At 40.9% G+C, this 21,685-nt stretch overlaps 1 protein-coding gene across 5 annotated transcripts in view; it reads right to left on the reverse strand.

Annotated features, from left to right (window-relative positions):
• The window catches only part of slc2a9l2 (solute carrier family 2 member 9, like 2), a 321,644-nt gene that overhangs the window by 268,920 nt on the left and 31,039 nt on the right, over positions 1–21,685 (reverse strand). For all 5 annotated transcript variants that reach the window (XM_017705365.2, XM_017705366.2, XM_037544988.1 and 2 more), the window contains 2 exons: positions 21,278–21,357; positions 3,583–3,681 (listed from right to left, as the gene is read on the reverse strand). In XM_017705365.2, coding sequence (XP_017560854.1) covers positions 3,583–3,681; positions 21,278–21,340 — 162 coding nt within the window. In that variant the 5' untranslated portion in view covers positions 21,341–21,357. Of the gene's footprint in view, positions 1–3,582; positions 3,682–21,277; positions 21,358–21,685 lie in introns of those variants that run through there.

Below are 21,685 nucleotides of genomic sequence, written 5' to 3' on the forward strand. Positions count from 1 at the left end.
TAACTCTGTTCTAAATGGTGCTTTTGTGATTTGAAAATTAACCATTGGCCTGGATTGTTATTGTGACACAGTCACAAAGCCAAGCACCCGGTAAATAACTCAACACATTGACTGGTGCAACCCAGTGTTTGGGTAGAAAAAACAACTCCGCAGTTTTTGGAGTTTAGCAATGACATTTAAAAAGCTGTGGAGACAGCATTTGGACAGCGCATTGCCCATCGATTCTTACAAAGATGGATGGATGGATGGATGGATGGATGGATGGATGGATAGATAGATAGATAGATAGATAGATAGATAGATAGATAGATAGATAGATAGATAGATAGATAGATAGATAGATAGATAGATAGATAGATAGATAGATAGATAGATTATTGATGCCAAAGGAAATTAACAGCCAGTAGCAGACACACAACACAGTACAGTAATAGTAATAAGGGTATAAACAATATAACAGGAAGAATAAATATAAAAAGATAAAAGATTCTATCTACAGGCATATATACAAATAGAAAAATACAACAATCTGGTATAAAATCTATATCCTGAGATGAAAGATTCAGTGCAATAATGACTGTACAAGGAGGTACAGGTAACGGCATATAATAACCATACTGAATGAATAAATATGTGCAGATATTGGCACCAATATAAAGTGTCTAGTGTGGAGTGTCTAGATGTGCAAAATGCCCAGTAAGGTATGCACAAAATGCAATATGTGCAGCAAGGTGTCCATATGTGCAGATGGATAAAGGAACATAAGATTAAGCCTGAGATATAAGACCTATGATTCGTGATTTAACACAAGATTCAGATTCAGTCCTCATCTCTCCTCTTCCCTCTTCTCTCTCTTCTTTTCTGGCCCCCCTGGGAGGAGTTAAATAGCCTGATGGCTCTGGGGACAAAGGATCTCCTGAATCTGTCGGTTGAGCAGCTCTGTGACAGCAACCTGCCACTAAACATGCTCCTCCTGTCCAAGATGATGGTGTGCAGTGGGTGGCCATCATCCTCCATAATGGAGAACAGTTTGTGTAATGTCCTTCTCTCAGCCACCTTGACCACAGAGTCCAGTTGGGTGAGTAAATAACATAAAATTGTGGCCTGAGGTTAGCGTTATTGATATAGTAAACAATTTTGCCTGTAGACAGTGAAGCGCAACTGAAATATAAAAGCAAAGAGGGGTTGAATAACCTTTATATCAACAAAATAAGAAAGCAAACACGGAAACTTTTTATTACAGAAATTTGAGATGGAGTCATGCCAGAGGTGAGTCGAGGTGAACACCAGGCCTGGGTGATGCTGAAGGAAAAGTGGAGTGGTACAAACCGTAGAGCTGCTAGCGCATTAGAGGGATGGGGAAGTCCTGAATGGTAGAGATTTGTTGTGCATTGCGTTTTTATGCATACGTTGAGCCCGAACTCATGTTTCAATCATGTAGTTCGTACCAGTGTAATTTTTCTCTCCGGTTACCACTACTGGAACTTTAGCATGAGTGGAAACAGAAAACCAGCAAACCAAAATAGTGAGGCATGATGGTAGCCCACATTGGAATTACTGGAAAATCAGCCTCATGTGGAGGCTATATTTTAACCTGGCTAGTTCTCACTATGAGTTGTTTACATGCTTCAAAATGGTGCTCTTGCACCCACTAAGAAGGTTAATAAAATAATAGAGGTCTGAATTCTATGACCTATGCATACAACTCAGTAATTGAAAAAACACAAAAAAAAATATTTATCCTTAGTTATTGGAAAGGCAGACAGACTTGGAATAAAAGTGAGAATTGGCTACAGAACCAGGAAGACAGCTGGCTACAGCTAGACCGAATGGCAGTGGAAGGAGGTGTGCATGTGCATGTGGGAGCTATTTGCTCAGTGTTTGAACTCCACACACAGAAGTCAATGATAAAAGCCAGGGGGACTCTCGGGAGTGGCTAATTACACACATATGTGCACACAGTGCAGGGGCTCTGATGTTCACAGCAGGGGGCTGCTGGTAATTGCTCACTTTAATTAGACCAAAGTAAGCTCCTGTTAAATGACAGTTGTTATCATAAGAGTGTGTATGTTTGCTTATGGGGCGAGAGAACATGGAATGGACTGAGTGAGTGTGTATGTGCAGCATGCCCACAGCTAGCCTGAGGATACCAGGGTTCAGGCCTCAGTAGTTTCAGAAGAGTTTTATGAGATTCAACATGGAAAGGGCGAGAAGACTATCCAGTCAGCAGCAGTCCTCAGCTGACCACGTAACAGCTGTGGTTTGGCCACTCCACTGCCCACTGTTTAATGACAGTAGTAAACCATTTAAAATCCCAGGCTTATTACATACTAAGGTTTATTTTTCAGTAACTACAGGAACTTCAGTGAAAACTCATTGCAATATTCTAAGGTTATAGAAGTGTAATAAAACACGTAAGGAGTTAATAGATTATGTGTGTAAAACACAAACTCTATATTTTTTCCCCTTGAAATTTTAAGGTTCTATCTGGTATTTTTGTCAAAATATTTTAATTGATAATGTCTTAACTACAACACAAACGCTAATATTCAACACTAATATGATATATGTTACAACACCAATTTTATGTTTTAAAACAAAATACAAATAAATTGTGTTCCTTGAAAATCATTGCTTCTATTCATGTTTTGAAAGATAGAACCTTATAATTCCAATTGTTTTTCTATTTGGAACACTTGTAACTTTGCGTGCTTTAGCCTAGCCCCAGCAGCTGCTCAGTTTAACGAACAAGTGTTGTAAACTAGCTTTATTAACAATTAGAGTGAGCCTTTCATAATACATTTATAATTAATGCATTGGTAACACTAATAATACAGATCACAGAGCCTTAAATATCTGTTTATACCAGTAGCTACAAATGCTGATACTAACTCTCCAACTAATCTAGTTATCATACTAATCCTAATATTTATAGTGTTTTTTTTATGTTTTAATTTGGTAAATCAGTACATATTGAACTGAACAACATAGGACAGCTATGAAATGTCTGGCCAAAGCTTGAGGGCTCTGGTACCTACAGGTACCTGGTACCTATACTATATATATATCTACACTGTAGACTGGGGTTCAATCCCCACCAGGGTAAACACCCTGTACTATACCAGTAAGAGTCCTTGGGCAAGACTCCTAACACCACCTTGGCCTGCCTGTGTAAAATTGTAATCAAATTGTATCAAATTGTAAGTCGCTCTGGATAAGAGCGTCAGCCAAATGCCGTAAATGTAAAATGTATATATATATATATATATATATATATATATATATATATAGAGAGAGAGAGAGAGAGAGAGAGAGAGAGAGAGAGAATGAGAGAGAGAGAGAGAGAGAGAAAGTGTATATATATATATATATATATATATATATATATATATATAGATAGATAGATATAGATATTGGTGTAATAAAACTGAGTAAGCCTCAACCCACTAGGCCCAGTTGAATGGCTGCAATTACTACAGCAAGGATTCATGATGACATCTAATAATTTTGCAGGGAGTTCCTCTAAAAAACGAAGGAGAAAACAACAGAAGGCAGTAGAGCAGGAAAGGCACCGCAACTGACCTTTGCAGGGGCATTGACCACAGATAGATTGTAGCCGTACAGGAAGGAGGATCCCAGAGCTCCAAAAAATGCCGCACTCAGCAGACAGCCTGTTAAATGCTGTTAAGACACAAACATATACATAATAATTAGACAGCGGGCCTAAATGCTACATGCAAGAAGCCTAGACTGAGGTTCCTATAATTTCATACCAAAGAAATGCAGCACTTCTGCACTTCTTTCCACAAGCACACTCACAACAGCCGACACAGTCAGATAGCAAGCTACAATAAACCACTGACTGTGTGGAGTGAGTGGCAAAATGAATATCATTTTTGTTAATACATCATCTTAAAAGTGCTAAAACAAAAAGGAGGCAGCTGCTGAGGGTTTACTGCTTAAAACACTCCTGCTTAAAATCACATAATATTGCCTTCTTTTAAAATACATGTTTGCCTGCACTCTTAAAACTATAATGCATACATCAACAAAACATGCAAATGTAAATTTACATTAAAAAGGATGAGTTTGCACAATTCAGTTTTGACTTTTAAAGGACTTAGAAAAGGAATTATGTAGATGAGACCCAAAAACAGAAAGCCTGATGTACTAATTCTCAGGTGCATATCTGATGCATACTGACTTGCATATTATACAAAACTAATGCACTAAGTTGCAGTTTGTGGGACAAATGCGTGGTAAAATGCAAAATGCAAGATGTTACATGTGGCAGGTCACTCTGCTCCAAAATATTGGTAGATTTTATGTCAATCATCATCATCATCATCATCATCATTGACCATTAGTCCAGATATGGTCGCGGTAGCAGTTGAGAGAGCAGAGAATCCCAGATGACCCTGTCCCCCGCAACTTCCTCCAGCTCATTCCCAGGGACCCCAAGCCACTCCCAGGCCAACTTGGAGATACAATCCCTCCAGCGGGTCCTAGGACAACCCCAGGGTCTTGTCCCGGTAGGCCATGCCTGGAACATCCTCACTGGGAGACGTCCAGGGGGCATCCAGATCAGCTGGCTCCCCTCAATGCAGAGGAGAAGCTGCTCTACTCTGAGCTCCTCCCAGATGACCGAGCTCCTCACTCTATCACATAGCGTGTAGCCTGCCACCCGAAGAAGAAAGCTCATTTCCACCGCTTGTATTCACAATCTTATTCTCTCTGTCATTACCCACAGCTCATGACCATAGGTGAGGGTCAGGATGTAGATTGACTGGTAAACAGAGAGCTTTGCCTTTTGGCTCAGCTTCCTCTTCACCACTACAGTCCGGTACAGTGACCACATTATTGTTGCCGCCTGTCCCAGCCTGAGGCCGATCTCACGATCCCTCTCCCCATCACTCGTGAACAAGACCCCAAGATACTTAAACTCCTCCACCTGAGGCAGGTCCTTTCCCCTTACCTGGAGTGGGCATGCCATCCTTTTCTGGGCTAAGACCATGGACTCAGTCTTGAAGGTGCTGATCCACATACCAACCGCTTCACACTCAGCTGCAAACCGCTCCAGCGAGCACTGGAGGTGTCCATGTGATTCAGCCAAAAGAACAACATCATCTGCAAACAGCAGAGACGCCACCCTCCAGCCTCCACACATAATGCCCTCCTGACCCCGGCTACACCCTGACACTCTGTCCATGAATATCATGAACAGGCGTGGAGACAGTTCACAACCCTGCCGGAGTGCAATGCTAACATTAAAGAGTCTGACTTAATTTCAAGTATATAGACACAGCTCTCACTCTGGGAGTACAGAGACTGGATGGCCCGGAGTAGTAGCCCTGGCACCCCATACTCCCAGATATCTCCCACAAGATATCTCGAGGAACACGATCATAAGCCTTGTCCAAGTCCACAAAACACATGTAGACTGGGTTGGCAAACTCCCATGCCCCCTCAACAATCTGCAAGAGGGTGAAAAGCTGGTCCATTGTTCCACAGCCAGGATGGAATTCACATTGTTTCTCCTCAATCTGAAGTTCAACTATCAGTCAGAGTCTCCTTTCCAGCACCTTTGCATAGACTTTCCCAGGGAGGCTGAGCAGTGTGATACCCCGATAGTTGGCACACACCCTCCGGTCCGCCTTTTTAAAAATAGGGACCACAACCCCAGTCTGCCAGTCCAAGGGTACTGTTCCTGAGGTCCATGCAATATTGCAGAGGATTTCATAGCATCTCTGGACGAATCTCATCCACCCCCGGTGTCTTGCCACTGAGGAGCTTACCAACTACCTCAGTGACTTCCACCAGGGAAATGGAACTTGACACCGCAGGAGCCTCTGACCCTGACTCCCGTGAGGGAGGCACGTCTCCCGGATTAAGGAGTTCCTCAAAGTGCTCCTTCCACTGACCAACAATATCCTTATTTGAAGTCAGAGTTTCTCCACCCTTGCTGAATACAGCTTGGGCGCAGCCACCCCGACCGCTCTTCAGTTGCTGGACAGTTGTCCAGACAAAAGTCTTTTTCCATGGCCTCACCAAATTCCTCCCATGCCATGGATTTAGCTTCTGCCACCGTTGCAGCTGCCAACTTTTTAGCCTGTCGGTACCTGTCTGCTGAATTGGGAGTCCTTCGGGCCAACCAGTCCCTAAAGGCCTCTTTCTTCAGCTTGACGGCCTCCCTCACCACCGGTGTACACCAGGAGGTTCTTGCGTTACTGCCCCAACAGGCACCCACAAGCTTTTGGCCACAGCTACACCTGGCAGCTTCCACAATGGAGGTTTTGAACAGGGTCCATTCAGACTCCATGTCCCCTACCTCCTCTGGGACATGAGAAAAGCTCTCCCAGAGGTGGGAGTTGAATTCATTCCAAACAGGGGCCTCCAACAGTCGTTCCCAGCACACTCTCACTATTCGCTTGGGCCTACCGGGTCTGACCATCAGTCTTCCCTGCCATCTGATCCAACTCACCACCAGGTGGTGATCAGTTGACAGCTCAGCACCTCTCTTCATCCTAGTGTCCAGAACATATCGTCCCAAATCAGATGAAATGACAAAAAAGTCGATCATTGACCTTTGACCCAAGAAGCTCTGGTACCATGTACACTTATCCTTGTGTTCAATCTTGGTGTTCGTTATGGACAATCCATGCCTGGCACAGAAGTCCAATAACAATTCACCATTCGGGTTTAGATCGGGCAGGCCGTTCTTCCCAATCACGACTCTCCAGGTCTCCCAGTCATTGCCAACATGAGCATTGAAGTCTCCCAGTAAGACTATGGAGTCTGTAGGCAGGACCCTTTCCAGAACCCTGCCCACTTGTTCCAAGAAGGCAGAATACGCTGACCTGTTGTTTGGTGCATAAGCACAGACAACTGTCAAAGTTTTCCTCTCTGCGATTTTAATTCGCATTGAGGTGACCCTGTCCTCCACCGGGACAAACTCCAACTGCATGGTCACCAGCCGGGGACTCGTGAGTATCCCCACACCCGCCCGGCGCCTCTCACCCTGTGCAACCCCTGAGTAGGAGAGAGACCAACCCCTATCCAGGAGTTTGGTTACAGAGCCAACACTGTGGCTGGAGGTGAGCCCAACTATATCTAGTTGGTACCTCTCAACCTCCTGCACAAGCTCCGGCTCCTTCCCCCCAGTGCGGTTACATTCCATGTACAAAGAGCCAGTTTCTGTCGCAGGGGCCTAGGCCACCAAGGGCCTCCCTGCAATCTCCCACTGCCAATACAGCACTGCACTGCTCCCCCATGCTGGACCTTGCGGGTGGTGGGCCCACATGGCCTCCCCACATTGCCTCTTCGGGCTGAGCCCAGCCAGGTTATGTGGGCTGCCTGGCCACCCGGCGCTCGCCATGACTACCAGGAGCATATTGCTCCCGACGACTTAGCTCTGAAGATCCCTAGACCACACAAGCCCTTCCACCATGACAAGGCCCCGATCTAGGAAGGATGTCAATCTACCTTTTAAAAACAGTCATACATATACATTAGGTTGTTGTTGAGAGGTTTCTTACAGTAGCCACAAAGTGTTACTTCCATTTTGGAGGTCCCACAGTTTTTGCATCATGCATTTTACCCTTTATTTCATCCACTTTAGTTTTTCTCCTTACTTATTTCTTCCTCTGTACTCTCATTACATTGAGACATCTTAACTTATTTCTTCCTATGTACTCTCATTCATCTTAAATCAATTTTAAACTGCCATGCTGGAGTCACCCCTGCATGTGGTTGACAGAATTCAGCACCATGGCACACAAGGCCTTTGTGAGAAATGCTTTTAAAGAATACCTCAGCAGTGGCTACTTTTAGTTTTAGTGCTTTTAGTTGTAGAGTATTCAAATTAGTAAATACATGACATCTTTTACATTTACAGCATTTAGCAGATTGTAGTCTATGGTGAATGACTTACAAAAGCACTCTGTTCTCAACTCAGAATGTATCCTAGGTAAAACAAAGATTCTCTCAAAACTATAAGTCAAGTACAAACAAAAAGACATTCGTCTAGGCACAAACTTTGTGTTAGATAATCAACTTGTTTTAGAGTATTTAGGGTTAGACAGGTGAAGGCTAACATCTTGCTAAACCATCAGTGCACAGCCAGAACTTTTCTATGGGTGTATGCCACACATGCACTCACCCACTTACTGAGTATATCATAAAGGTTGACTCATCTGACCAGATCACTCTTCCATGTCTGTAGAGCAGTATGGTTTTTATGCGACCGTGCATTTGTCTTTGTAATGAGGGGCTTATGCACTGCAACCTGACTATAATATCCAGAAGGGAACCCTCATGCCTGTCTAGACCTTTAGAGATGGCCTATTGGTTTCTGGGAACTAAAAAATGTCTATAATTTTTTGTAATTTTTTATTTACCAGATTCAACGTTATTGGTTGATTCCTCTGTCACTTCGTAATAATGCTGATGGTTAGTCTTACATAGCATTTGAAGTCTTATAGAAGAGCTGGATTAGCTATAACTAAATAGATACAATTCTAAACAACTCTTGATTGGTCAGTTTTCAAATGCTGTGTTAAACTAAACATCAGCATCATTACGAAGTGACAGAGGAACCATGCAATCATGTTTGATTTCAATTGAGTGGAACCAAGTTTGTAAAAAAAAAAAAACACTACTCCTTCTGGAAGTCCTAGATACATCACTGGCTTAATTAATAGCAGCTTAATTGGTGGGTTTTTTAAAAATGGAAAATAGCTTCACTGAAAGGCTCTCTACAGAAAGAGTCACTGTGAAACTGCTACAAGGTAAACTATATGCTAATATGTTTACCACAAGCTGCAAACATGAAATGCCTTTTACAAGCTTCAAATGTCTGTGGTTAAACTAGAACAGCCATTTTCAAATCTGTCCCACATTAAACAGTGCAGCAGTTACATTTTGGTGCCAAAGAATTTTCCGTTCCACCTTAAATACTGTAGTAGTTACACTGTGGCAGTGGTGGGCAAATCATGTACTTGAGTTAAAGTAGAGATACCCAAGGTAAAATATTACTCCAGTAATAGTAGAAGTTCCTCCCTTTAGACCTCCACTTCAGTAAAAGTAGAAAAGTATTTGCTTTCAAATTTACTTAAGTATCAAAAGTAAAAGTACAAAAAAATTAATTATGACTCTAATGCTCTATTACCCTTTTTCTAAAAAGACTCTTACTTCAGTAACTCTTTTTAGGTGAAAATACTGTAGTGTCACCAATCTTTTAATAGAATGTCATTAATTAGTGACACGCATGTCTGTTAAAATGATCATAAGCACAAAACACTGAAGGCAAACAGTTTCCTTTAGGTAGAACCAAGTGGCTCTGAAATAACTTTTTGCAAACAAGCAAGCATTTATTTGCAACTTAGTTACAAGTTTAATAAAAACTTGCTTTAAACTCAGGTTCACAAATGAGTTTTATTATTATTATTCTTATTATTCTTATTTATCTGTAGGTATCTGTTCATAAACATAAACTAGGCAAAATGAATTTACTATAAAAGGAAATGCGTTTGTATAAATTTAGAAAAAAGATATGCCAGTCACGACTGCGTATGTGTACATATTTCTATATTGTGGTCCATTGACACAAAGTTAGGTTAGTCCATCATTTATGTTGTAATAGACACTCCCAAAATTGTATGCTCCTGCACTGACGTTGAACCGTGTGCTTGCACTGGGTTGGTATGACCAACAGGTCAAAACAAGTTCAAAACAAAGTACACACTGTACCAAAATTAGTGTTCTTGCTTCATGCTTCTTTTGTTTTCACGTTACATTTTTATACACACATAAATCAAATTGAACGAGAGATTTCACATAATGTAATGGAGCAAAAAGTAAGATTTTTAACTTCGAAATTTAGTGGCGTGAAAATTAGTGAAAATTCAAATAAGAAACTAACTTCAGCCATTGACAAAACCTCTCTCTATGTAGCTGTGGATCGACCTATTTAATGACATAGTGTGATTAAGTTTGCATTGACATTCCCAGTCACTTAAAAAACAACTGCTTTTTAGTATTTTGTCTGAAGGTGTGCTTTCAACCACAACTTCCAATCCTATGTTCAGATGTCTTTCCCATGGGTCCAAACGCAGAGGGAACTTTAGTCATTCTTCAGTCTTTGTGACTGAAGCTCCTGTCTCAATAGTGAACCCTCTTGCAAAGTCACTTAGATCTTTTCCTCTTGCCATCCAAAACTGAGGTCAGCTGGGTCTTTTTTCAGCTTTTTTATGTGCTACAAAGCACGGTAGGATGGTAACTGCCTAACTGTATCATGCAGCACATTTGTCTGGAAACATCACATCACATTTTCACTGTTCAGCTTTTTCCTATAATATGTCACCATTTTTTATTTTCTATTCCACCTTAAGTGTTGCAGCAGTTACACTCTGACCAGATTTTAAGTGCTGCATAGTTTAAGGTCAAATGGAAAATCTGAATAAGAAGCTAACTTTAGCCTCTTCCAAAAGTGTTCATGTGAACTGCGATTACCTTAGCATTAACAACAGAAGTTACATATTATAACAGTACACTAGCATACTGTCTAATTATGTGCATATCTGGGACTGTATGCTGCATATGGGAGATCCCGTGTGCTTATTCTGGTCTCTGAGCTCAGAGCTGCGTCACTATCTATAAACACACACACACACACCCAAAGAAAATCTGCAGATCAAAGCTTCTGTTTTCCCAGCGCTGAATTCTGCTTTAATTCAGAAAAATGCCTTTCATCTGAAAAGGCAAACCCAGCTCCAAACATGAGGCTAAATCTGGAACCTGAACTGGTCTGGTGTCTCTCACACATTGCTCGGAGAGTTGGATGTGTGTGTGTGCGTGTGTGTGTGTGTGTGTGTGTGTGTGTGCTTTCAGAGGAACCGTGTGCTAGCCTAATATTATGCACTGAAAAAAACACTGTCAAATGCATTTCATTCCATATTCTTTATTTTTTCTAAGCATTTTCAAATGTAATGTAAAAGTCCCCCCTCCCAAAAAAATAATAATCATCAATAATAATGATAAAAAGATATATATAGTTTCTTGCCATGACATCATTTTCACAGGTCATCAATTACATTTGTGTTTTTGCACTTTTAAACGCAATTTACCAAAATAATGAAACTCAACAATCTGATTGGTCAACGCCAGTTTCAACACTTCAGCAAGTTTAGACCAGCTGCTACTCTCTAGAAATCTCTAGAAATCTCTCTTACCATGTTGAAATTCAAATGCAATGTTACATTAGCTAAAGTTACATTGCAAGGATTCCTGCTGAATAGAATTTTGATGGAAATCTGTAATTTAGCCTTTATAACTATTTCTTTTCAGAAGACTTGACTTCATTTTTTCAGAGAGGCCTGCAGGGATATTTTTCCACACCTCCAGTCTTAGAAGTTGGTTGCACTTTCTACTTTTGACAATCCAAGTAATTCCAGACACACTGAGTGATGCTAAGGTCTGGACTCTGAGGTGGTCAGTTCATTATTCTGAGAACACCAACAGCTTCTTTGATTTTCAGATTTTCTTCTTTTTTTGCCTATTTCCTTTCCGTTACACATTTTTGCAAACCCATAGTGCTGAGTTGTTCTCTCACAGTGGAAGGATGGACAGATCTGAAGCAAGAGTGGAGGTAATATTCCTTTGACTTACTCTTTCCTTCTGCAAATTGATTACCGTACATTTGATATCCTCAGAAATATCTCCTGAGAAATGAGTAACGTATACTTAATGGCCATTTTTAATACAACACAGTGATATTGCTATAAACTGGGATTAATGTAATTATCATATAAACTGAAATAAAAGTAAGTGTCATATAAAATGTTAATATCTGCACAAGCCTAAAAGTGACACACACCCTGTGCTGTATAATACCACCTTAGAGGGAGAGGAGGACAGCAGATGGAGAGACTGAGAGAGATAAAGTTGCTTTATACTGATAGACACCCTGCAGCTACAACCGTTACACTGCACTCTATTCCCTGAGAAAGTGAAAACGAGTCTCTCTCTCTCTCTCTCTCTCTCTCTCTCATATACACATACATACATAACTAACAAAAGCTGTTTGGGAACAGCTCTCACTGACATGATGTTCCCTTTCAAAGAGACACTAACATTCACACAAGCAACTACCAAAACACACCTCAGCTGCCTTCAGGTTTCTTCACCTACAATAGCTAAAGGACATATTTCTGAAAAGATTAGATATGCAACATAATCCACTTTATTAAGGAAGGGGAAATCAAAGGAATATAAGTGAAAAAAACACGAGTTTCCAAAAAATGATTAAAATATACAGAGAAAAATGGGACTCCTAACAACTGTGCAAGACATGGTAGACCAACGAAACTGCCCCCCATCAGATAAACAGCACTTAAAGCTTTCATGTTTGAAAGCCAGGCTCTACTCTTGAACAGATATTGAAAAAATGCACATGTTTCTTTCCATCTTTCCACTGTAAGAAGAGAACTCAGTGCTACAGGTCTGAAAGTTGTATAGCTGTCAAGAAGCCTTTGCGGAGAAAAAGGAAATAGACAAAAAAGAAAACTTGAACTACAACACTGTAATTCTACATCTGAGATGTGGAGCAAGGCTTAAAAGATTGATGGGTCTACATTTGTTATTGGGATTTTTTAGCAAAGGATGGACACATTAAATAAAATGATAATATAATATTTACACTATACTGCCAAAAGTATTCACTCAGGTGCTCCAATTACTTCCATGGCCACAGGTGTATAAAATCAAGCACCTAGGAATGCAAAATGCTTCTGCAAACATTTGTGAAAGAATGGGTCACTCTCAGGAGCTCAGTGAATTCCAGTGTGGTACCATGATAGAACGCCATCTGTCCAGTCGTGAAATTTCCTCACTACTAAATATTCCATAGTCAACTGTTAGTGGTATTATAAAGTGGAAGCGATTGGGAATGACAACAACTCAGCCACAAAGTGGTAGGTCATGTAAAATGACAGAGTGGAGTCAGCGAATGTTGAGGTGTATAGTGAGCAGATGTCGCCAACTTTCTGCAGAGTCAATCGCTACAGACCTCCAAACTTCATGTGGCCTTCAGATTAGCTCAAGAACAGTGTGTGGAGAGTTTCATGGAAAGGGTTTCCATGGCCGAGCAGCTGCATCCCAGCCTTACATCACCAAGCGCAATGTTAAGCATCAAATGCAGTGGTGTAAAGCGCCACCCTGGACTCTAGAGCAGTGGAGACGTGTCCTCTGGAGTGACAAATCACACTTCTTCATCTGGCAATCCGATGGACAAGTCTGGGTTTGGTGGTTGTCAGGAGAACGGTACTTGTCTGACTGCATTGTTCCAAGTGTAAAGTTTGATGGAGGGGAGGATTATGGTGGGGGGTGGTTTTGCAGGAAGTGGGCTCGACCCCTTAGTTCCAGTGAAAGGAACTCTTAATGCTTCAGCAGACCAAGAGATTTTGGACAATTTCATGCTACCAGCTTTGTGGGAAAAGTTTGGGGATGGCCCCTTCCTCTTTCAACATGACTGCGCACCAGTGCACAAAGCAAGGTCCATAAAGACATGAATGAGTGAGTTTGGTGTGGTAGAACTTGACTGGCCTGCACAGAGTCCTGACCTCAACTTGATAGAACACCTTTGGGGATGAATTAGAGCGGAGACTGCGAGCCAGGCCTTCTCGTCCAAGATCTGTGTCTGACCTCACAAATGCGCTTCTGGAAGAATGGTCAAAAATTCCCATACACACACTCCCAAACCTTGTGGAAAGCCTTCCCAGAAGAGTTGAAGCTGTTATAGCTGCAAAGGGTGGGCTGACATCATATTAAACCCTATGGATTAAGAATGGGATGTCACTCAATTTCATGTGTGTATGAAGGCAGACAAGCGAATATTTTTGGCAATATAGTGTAGTTGTTTTGGCTACTAAGTACTTTTTTGTGTTCACAAATGTACTATAATTCCATTGCTGTTCAAAGAAAACCATGTGTCTCTAATTTTGTTGATTTTTATTTTTCTTTATATCAACACACCAGCTGTCCTTTACATCCATCCATCCATCCATCCATTTTCTAAGCCGCTTCTCCGTCAGGGTCACAGGGGGATGCTGGAGCCTATCCCAGCAGTCTTTGGGCGGAAGGCAGGATACACCCTGGACAGGTCGCCAGTCCATCGCAGGGCAGACAGACAGACAGACACAGACAGTCACTCACACACTCACACCAAGGGGCAATTTAGCATGTCCAATTTGCCTGACTGCATGTCTTTGGACTGTGGGAGGAAACCGGAGAACCCGGAGGAAACCCACGCAGACACGGGGAGAACATGCAAACTCCACACAGAGAGGACCCTGGCGGCTGAAAAATAGCTTATAGCTTAATAACTTATTTGACTGGAAAGCAAAGAGAAGAAAAGGGCCACAGTACACATTTAACAAACATCGACAATGAGTCACATTTAAGAAATAACAAAAAACTTTAAGCACTATATCACTTTGCAGTTATTATGTAAGCACCAGCTCGCTACATCTGTCAGGAGCTGTGGGGTCTCATTTGCGGCTGACAGTGAGTTACACTTGTAAAGATTTTGCTATTGATTACTTCCAGTTGAGGGCAGGCCAGATATACAAAGATACAAAGCCCTTTCTAAACATAGAGAGGAGACAAGTTTAACCACAATCAATATATCTAACAGTATTGCCTCTTCCACACTTCACTCCTGTTCAAAAACATGGTGTCAGTTTTATAAAAGGCCACAGACCCATAGATCTCCAGTGTTTCAGCCAACGCTCCATGCCAATTCACTGTTATCACCTCCTGAACCAGAAAAGTAACCATCTATCATTCTTTTCATTCTGCCTACATCAGGTTTTGATTCCAACATCAACGGGAGGTAAAGATTTAGTGCTGCACCCTTTTACCTAGGCTTTTACATCTTATAGGGACAGTTCAGGACAAAAAATAAATAAATAAAAAAACACACAATAAACCCTTACCCTAAAAGTAGTCAATCGTTTCTAGCGTTCTAGCATTTTAGCGTTTTAGAAGTTTCCTTCTTTACTTTTGCTAACAGGTAGGCCTGTGCTGATAACAGAATCCTCTTATTTATGTAACAGTGTGGAAAATAACTGCTATAAATAGATAAACCTGGACTTCCAGCGATGAACTAGAATTTTTTTTATTTATTTTTGGTTTTGCTTTGTTTTGTTTTTGGTCTTGTTGGTTTTTTCCAAATCATTAACAATGCTGTGAAAACGTAAATGCCCCCATCTCATTTCCTCTGTTTTTACATATTGGTCACAGTAAATGGTTTCAGATCCTCATACAAAATATAATATGAGACAAGAACAACAAGAATAGGAAACAGGAAATATATAAGCCATGAATTTGCCAGATCTCAAGTTATTTGTGTCACTATTGTGACATAACAAACAGTGTTCATCAATATAGCGTTTGTTATAAAATATACTTTATTTGAATAAATCCAAAACTGATTTAAAACTGTATAAGACCTTTTAGATTTTTCCACTACATCTTATTAGAAGGCAGTGCACATGTGCAACAGTAACATCATCTACCAGGAAATTGCTTCAGCTGGCATGGTGGACATGAAATGCCTCTTTTTAGTTTTACAATCTCCTGCCATCCTTTGTTATTCAGTGCAACTGCAATGAAACAGTGATGAGCATTAACACAATTTTGGCCAGGGACGAAGCTATGCACAATACGCACTTCAGCACTGATGGCTCCAGAGCAATTACCAGCTGTTTATGTTACTGCCAGTGAGCAGCCTTTTTTTCCTGAAGACCAAAAGCTTCGCTTCATATACCCTGCAGGAAGCCTCTTAAAGTCCTCTCTGCTCCCACGGTGATGGTTTGCTGAAAATGTATGTGGATGATTTCTGCTGTGTTGCATGATACTGATGCCCCAAGTCCCCTCAGCAGTAGTCTTCCAGCATAATGAACTGGATGATCAATGGCTTCCCCAGAAAAAAAAAGAATGAAGCTCAGGCTATAAGGGTGAAGTCTGAGGAAGAAAGTGGAGTAAGTTTTTGAAAAGTACCCTGATTTATTAAATACTAACTTAGGCCCAATCCCAGTTCTTCTTTTTACCTCTAACCCCTTGGAATAGACTTGGAAAGTTCAGAGACCTCGCTGCTGGGCTTTATTTACATTTAAGGTAACATGCTTTCAAAGAGGGGGTATAAGACAATTGTTCATTATCACTCACTGCTAATTCATTGGTGATATGAAGCTGGGCTATTCTTGTTTGAATTGTCCCGTTCCACCTTAAATGGTGCAGCAGGACTATTTAAGGTGGAATGGGAAAATTAGCTAGCTAGCTACCAAGACATTAGCATACTTTTTTTTATGCTTGTTACAAGGAAAACGACCATAATACATTGAAACAACATCGCGTAGCCATCTTGCCTCTGCTTGGAGGACCATGTAGCCCTAACACTTTGCCCTACCCCTCTATCTCAACAACAATTGGGACACACTAACCCTAGATGTGAATGCGCAAAACAAAGGGCTAAGGGCTAAGTGGTAGGGGCAAGGGGTGAAATAGGATTGGGCCTTTGTCCCACTCAGAAAACAAAATCTCATTCAAAAACATAACAGACATAATATGTACACTTACCAGCCTGTGGCAACAGTGTAAATCATACAATCATAAAGACACTGGTCAAGAGCCTCAGTTAATGTTTACATCAAACATCAGAAATGTGATCTAATGCTATACTGAGACAGGCCTGACATGAGAGAGTCATTTTGTGGGCCAGTGCCCCACTAGCTAATCATCATGCTCCACTAAACCCACTATACATGCTTCTATAGCTGCAGACAAAAACCAATCAAAACAACAGTTTGTGTCTTCATCAATAAGACTACATTCAAAAGTTACTTGTCTCGTAACTCACCAGATGAAAAACTACCAGCCTTGAATCAGTCTACTGCCCAATAAGCCATCTTCTGCTTTATTTTCAATGGTTTCAAAAATGTCTTTCAAGGCAATCATGTGATCAATTACTGCCATCTTGACTGACTTGTTCCATGAAGTTTAGATGCTTACACCTGTTTTCAAATGAGTTGCAGGATGTTTTACATTATGCAAGTCTAGTAGGATTGTATTTTTGTTTCATGCAACTAAAGATGCATAAACGTTGCACTGTATAAAGCCAACCAAATAGACTTGCTTAAGCTCTGACAGTCTATGATGTGTTATTACCTGTATTTAATTGGAAAAGAGATGTATGGAAGAGGGAAAAGGCACATCTGCTGGTTGCATTCAAAATAATTTTTTGAACGGGCTTTTGAACTGTATGCTGGTAAAGATGAAAACTAACTTTCAGTCTTTCCTCTCTAGCCCCAAAATAAAGATATCTCTGATTTCTCTTTCTATAAATTCTAAACAAAATAATGAGACCAGAGTCGTTAAGGTGACAGAGCAAAGTACATCTACAAAGCTGTGATAGGCAATTTTATTGCCTTGTATTAAAAGTTATATGTAGCCCCTGAATGGAAGTGGTGTTTTTTAGGTAAAAATGGCACAGTGTGGTGTGCACCAGATACTATGTGGTGAGCACCTGATACTATTGTGTAACTAGTGTGCACCTGGTTGTATCTGGTGAGCATCTAAATGTATCTGGTGCAAATCTCATAGTATCTAGTGATCATCACATAGTATCTAGTGCACACCTAATCGTATCTAGTGATCATCACATGGTCTCTGGTGCTCACCTGCTAGTACTAGGTGCTCACCACATAGTATCAGGTGATCACCTGATAGTATCTGATGTGCATCAGATTTTTACTTAGAACAATGATACACCACCTCCCTTCAGGGGTTCCGTACCTCATTTCTCTTTATTCTTATAACTAAAGAACTTGTCTTTGTCACTTTTGCCTTTAAGACAGATATCTGACCCCTGTTTTGACCAGCTGCACTATGCATTGGTCAAAAAGCAACCCAAGGAGAAATGTATAGATTAAAGTCTTAAGTTTGAAATTACTGAAATGGATGGGCCAAAGTGACATAGGATGCTGTAGTATGGGAAGTCATACGCAAATTAATTCATGGTTGTGATATGATAGCCATGATGAATTCAAAATTCACAGTACGTTTTGAAACTTCAAGAGTCTTTATATATTACACTAAAATAAAAGCATGGAAAATTATTTTTTTTTTTATTCTTTAAACATTACAATTGTACAATGGCTGCTTGAACAATTTCAGCCAAAACACTCTTAACCAAAGTACTCATTAAATTAATAATGGCCAACAACTGATCTCTTGCTTTTTATTCCACAAAAAAGCCAGAGGAATCCTTTAAACACGACAGTTTTTTTTTCCATAAAATCATCTCAGTAAAGCTGTTCTGAATATAAAAGCAGCTGTGATATATGCACATATGCTTGAGGTTTCCATCATTTCATCAATACATCCTCCAGTGCATTATCAATAGAGTTATTTATATCATTAATAACTGGGGGAGGAATGTGATTAGCACGTTCACAGATTCCAAACAAGTCATTAATACAGGCAGAGTTACTATAAATATGAAAGCCATTATGGATAATTACTCTCTCCCTCTCCATCCCTCTCTCCCCCATCCCTCCACCCCCTGTTCCCTCTCTCAGTGACCATCATGTCCACTGGGTCGGATTATGGAGCCTGTTACTGAGTCTCATGGCATAATCCTGCAGCACAGAAGCTGTCCTTAATTGACCAAAAACAAGCCCTTTACACCGGCTCACTGCAAACCCCAGAGATTTAATATTAATACAAGACTAATGCTCAACACTCTCTCCTTCTCTCTCTCTCTCTCTCTCTCTCTCTCTCTCTCTGTCTCATTCTCTCTCTCTGACTCTCTCTCACCGCTCTCCATTTCTCTCCCTCCCTTTCTCTCTTCCTCTCTCTCTCACATCCTCTCTCTCTCCACCTCTCTCCTTCCTTCTCACCCTCCTTCTCTCTCTATCCCTATTTTTTTTCTTTCTTTCTCCCCATTTCTCTTTCCCCCTTCTCTCTTTCTCTCTCTCTTTCACCTTTCTCTTACTATGTTTATCCATCTTTTCTCTCACACTTCCCCTCTCTCTTTTTCTCTCTCTATCCATCTCTCTCTCCATCTTTCTCTTTCTACCCCCCCGGTTAATGCAGCCGATCTAATTTTATCCATCCTTCTCTCTCTCACCTTCTCTATTTTTATCCATCTCTCTGTGTCTCTTTTCTTTCCTTCTCTTTATTTGTTCCTCCTTCTCCTGTTCCCTCTCTTCCCGTCGCATCTGTCACTCTTTCTTTGTCCTCCACTCTTTTCCTCTTTCTGTCTCTATTTTCATTTCTCTTTTCCATCATCATACCGCTCTCTATTCCTCTCTTCCTTTCTTTCACTCTCTGCATTACTCCTTCTTTCTCATTCACCCTCTCTCTCCTGTGATCCATTTTTCTCTTCTTCTCTCTCTTTTCATCCATTTTTGCCTTTCTTTCTTTCTTTCTTTCTTTCTTTCTATAATTCTCTCTCTATTGCTCCCATCTCTCCTTTTTTATCATCATCCCATTCTCTATTGTTCCCTCACTCCCTCTCTTTTTTACATTCTCTCTGCACTCTGCATTCATTCTCTCTCTCTCTCTCTGTCTCTCTCTCCCTTTCACTTTCTCTCTGCATGCCTCCTCTGTCTTTTTCTCTCTCTCTCCCTTTCACATTCTCTCTGCATCCCTCCTCTGTCTCTCTCTCTCTCTCTCTCTCTCCCTCTCTATCCCTCCCTCTCTCTCTCCCTTTCACTTTCTCTCTGCATCCCTCCTGTCTCTCTCTCTCTCGCTCTCTCCCTCTCTCTCTCCCTTTCACTTTCTCTCTGCATCCCTCCTCTGTCTCTCTCTCTCTCTCGCTCTCTCTCTCTCTCTCCATCCCTCCCTGCCCCAACCCCTCCCTCTCCTCTGGGGACCTGCTGACGATAATCCTATCTACACGTGCAGGTAAAGGAGGGATAAGAGCAGTAGGGAAGAATAACAGGCAGATAAAAGCAGGAGTAAACGAGTGTCTTCCATCCTTCACTAGAGACAGGAGAAACAAGGCCAAGGTCGAGATGTTGTGTCTCCAATTCACAGACACACACACACACACACACACACACACACACACACACACACTGGGGTGGGATGCTAAAGGATACATCTCTGTATCTTTAGTCAGGGAACATAATTGTACCATAATTTCTATTTTATTCATCTGCTGTAAAACGCTGGGTTATGAACAAAGACAAATACGGACTTTTCACCTGGAAAAAAACATATTGATGGTATACAAGTGGACCTTAAAACCACTGTTGTACCAAGGGGCATTTCCATTGTTTGTACTGTGATGAAGGAAAAATGAACCTGCACAGAACCTTTATTTCTAACAGTGTATTATTTTGGGTTTATATTATTTCGCCTAAATAATGATCAGATCGTTCTCTTTTCCAAACATATTGGAAGTCCTTAACTCTGCAATCCCTGCATTACTGATACTCATCAGCAGTTAAGAGATTACGCTCAAAATCACAGTTATCAAACAACCTCAGTGCTCTTAGTGAAGTTAAAAAGGAATTTAACAATATCACACTGTGATTTCCAAATGCCCTCGGCACAGAACAATAGAAGTTCAGCTTGTCTCACCAGCCGAAAATGTTCGAAACAGAAACTGGACATAAATTCCTCAAATTTCTGACAAATTATATGTTTTACTTTCTCAAAATAGCTACCCATGATATTGAAATAATCACTTATATAATCACTAATAATCATTTATATGAGTCAAAGTCAAAGAACCTGAAACATAGAAGACTTTTTCCTCCTACTTGGCAGAAATATGCTTTCATAAAAAAAAGCATGAGCCAAACACTTGGTTATATTGTACTGATCAAATGTTAATTAAGAAGTCATGGTGTGTTCATTTGCATGAAACTTCAGATAATGTACTAAACTGGCCCCTACCAGCATAAAGTGTCAGCAGACTCTCAGTAACTAGTGCCTCTCTTAGTAAACCTGCTAAGATACCCCAAAAAAAGATACCCAGTAGCCAAAAAACGTTTTTTTTTTTTTACATAAAGCAACATCTACCTGGAAAATTGCAGAGATCAGACCACCACCAAGTTTGAAGAAAACACATCAGCCTGTGAGTTTCTCAGGGAAGAAGGTAAAAGAGTACAGACATGGCCTAAAATCACACAGTAGTAGTAGTAAAAGAAGAAATGACCCCAAGTCCTCATGTCAATTTAACCCTCTATTCCCCAACCAACACACACACCTGTTTTTGTGGCACTCGTTGCTCCTTGCGGTCGTTTTCAGGGCCTTCCTGGATCTTCTCCATTATAAAAGCTCAGGAGCCTGAAAGAGAGAAAATCCCCCAATTGTAGTCTCTCTTACAGGAACAGTAGCCCATTTTATTCGCCTGACACACACAGTCTTTTTTTAATCCTCATCCCTCTATAAATGATTTCACTGCATTCAGCAGACGCTCACAGATATGCACTGCATTCACTATACATGTCATTGTAGTATGCAAACTTAATAACTGAAAGTCTGGCTTAATTGCATCCAGGCTCTTTTTTTCATGCTTTAATCAGTATAAAACACGGTGAAAGTGATTGGGGTGACAACGCAGTAATAACATCTCCAAAAAGGAGAAGGAAAGAGCGCAGAGCAGCACTGCCCC

The sequence above is a fragment of the Pygocentrus nattereri genome, chromosome 14 (assembly GCF_015220715.1).
Source record: "Pygocentrus nattereri isolate fPygNat1 chromosome 14, fPygNat1.pri, whole genome shotgun sequence".
NCBI lineage: Eukaryota > Metazoa > Chordata > Actinopteri > Characiformes > Serrasalmidae > Pygocentrus > Pygocentrus nattereri.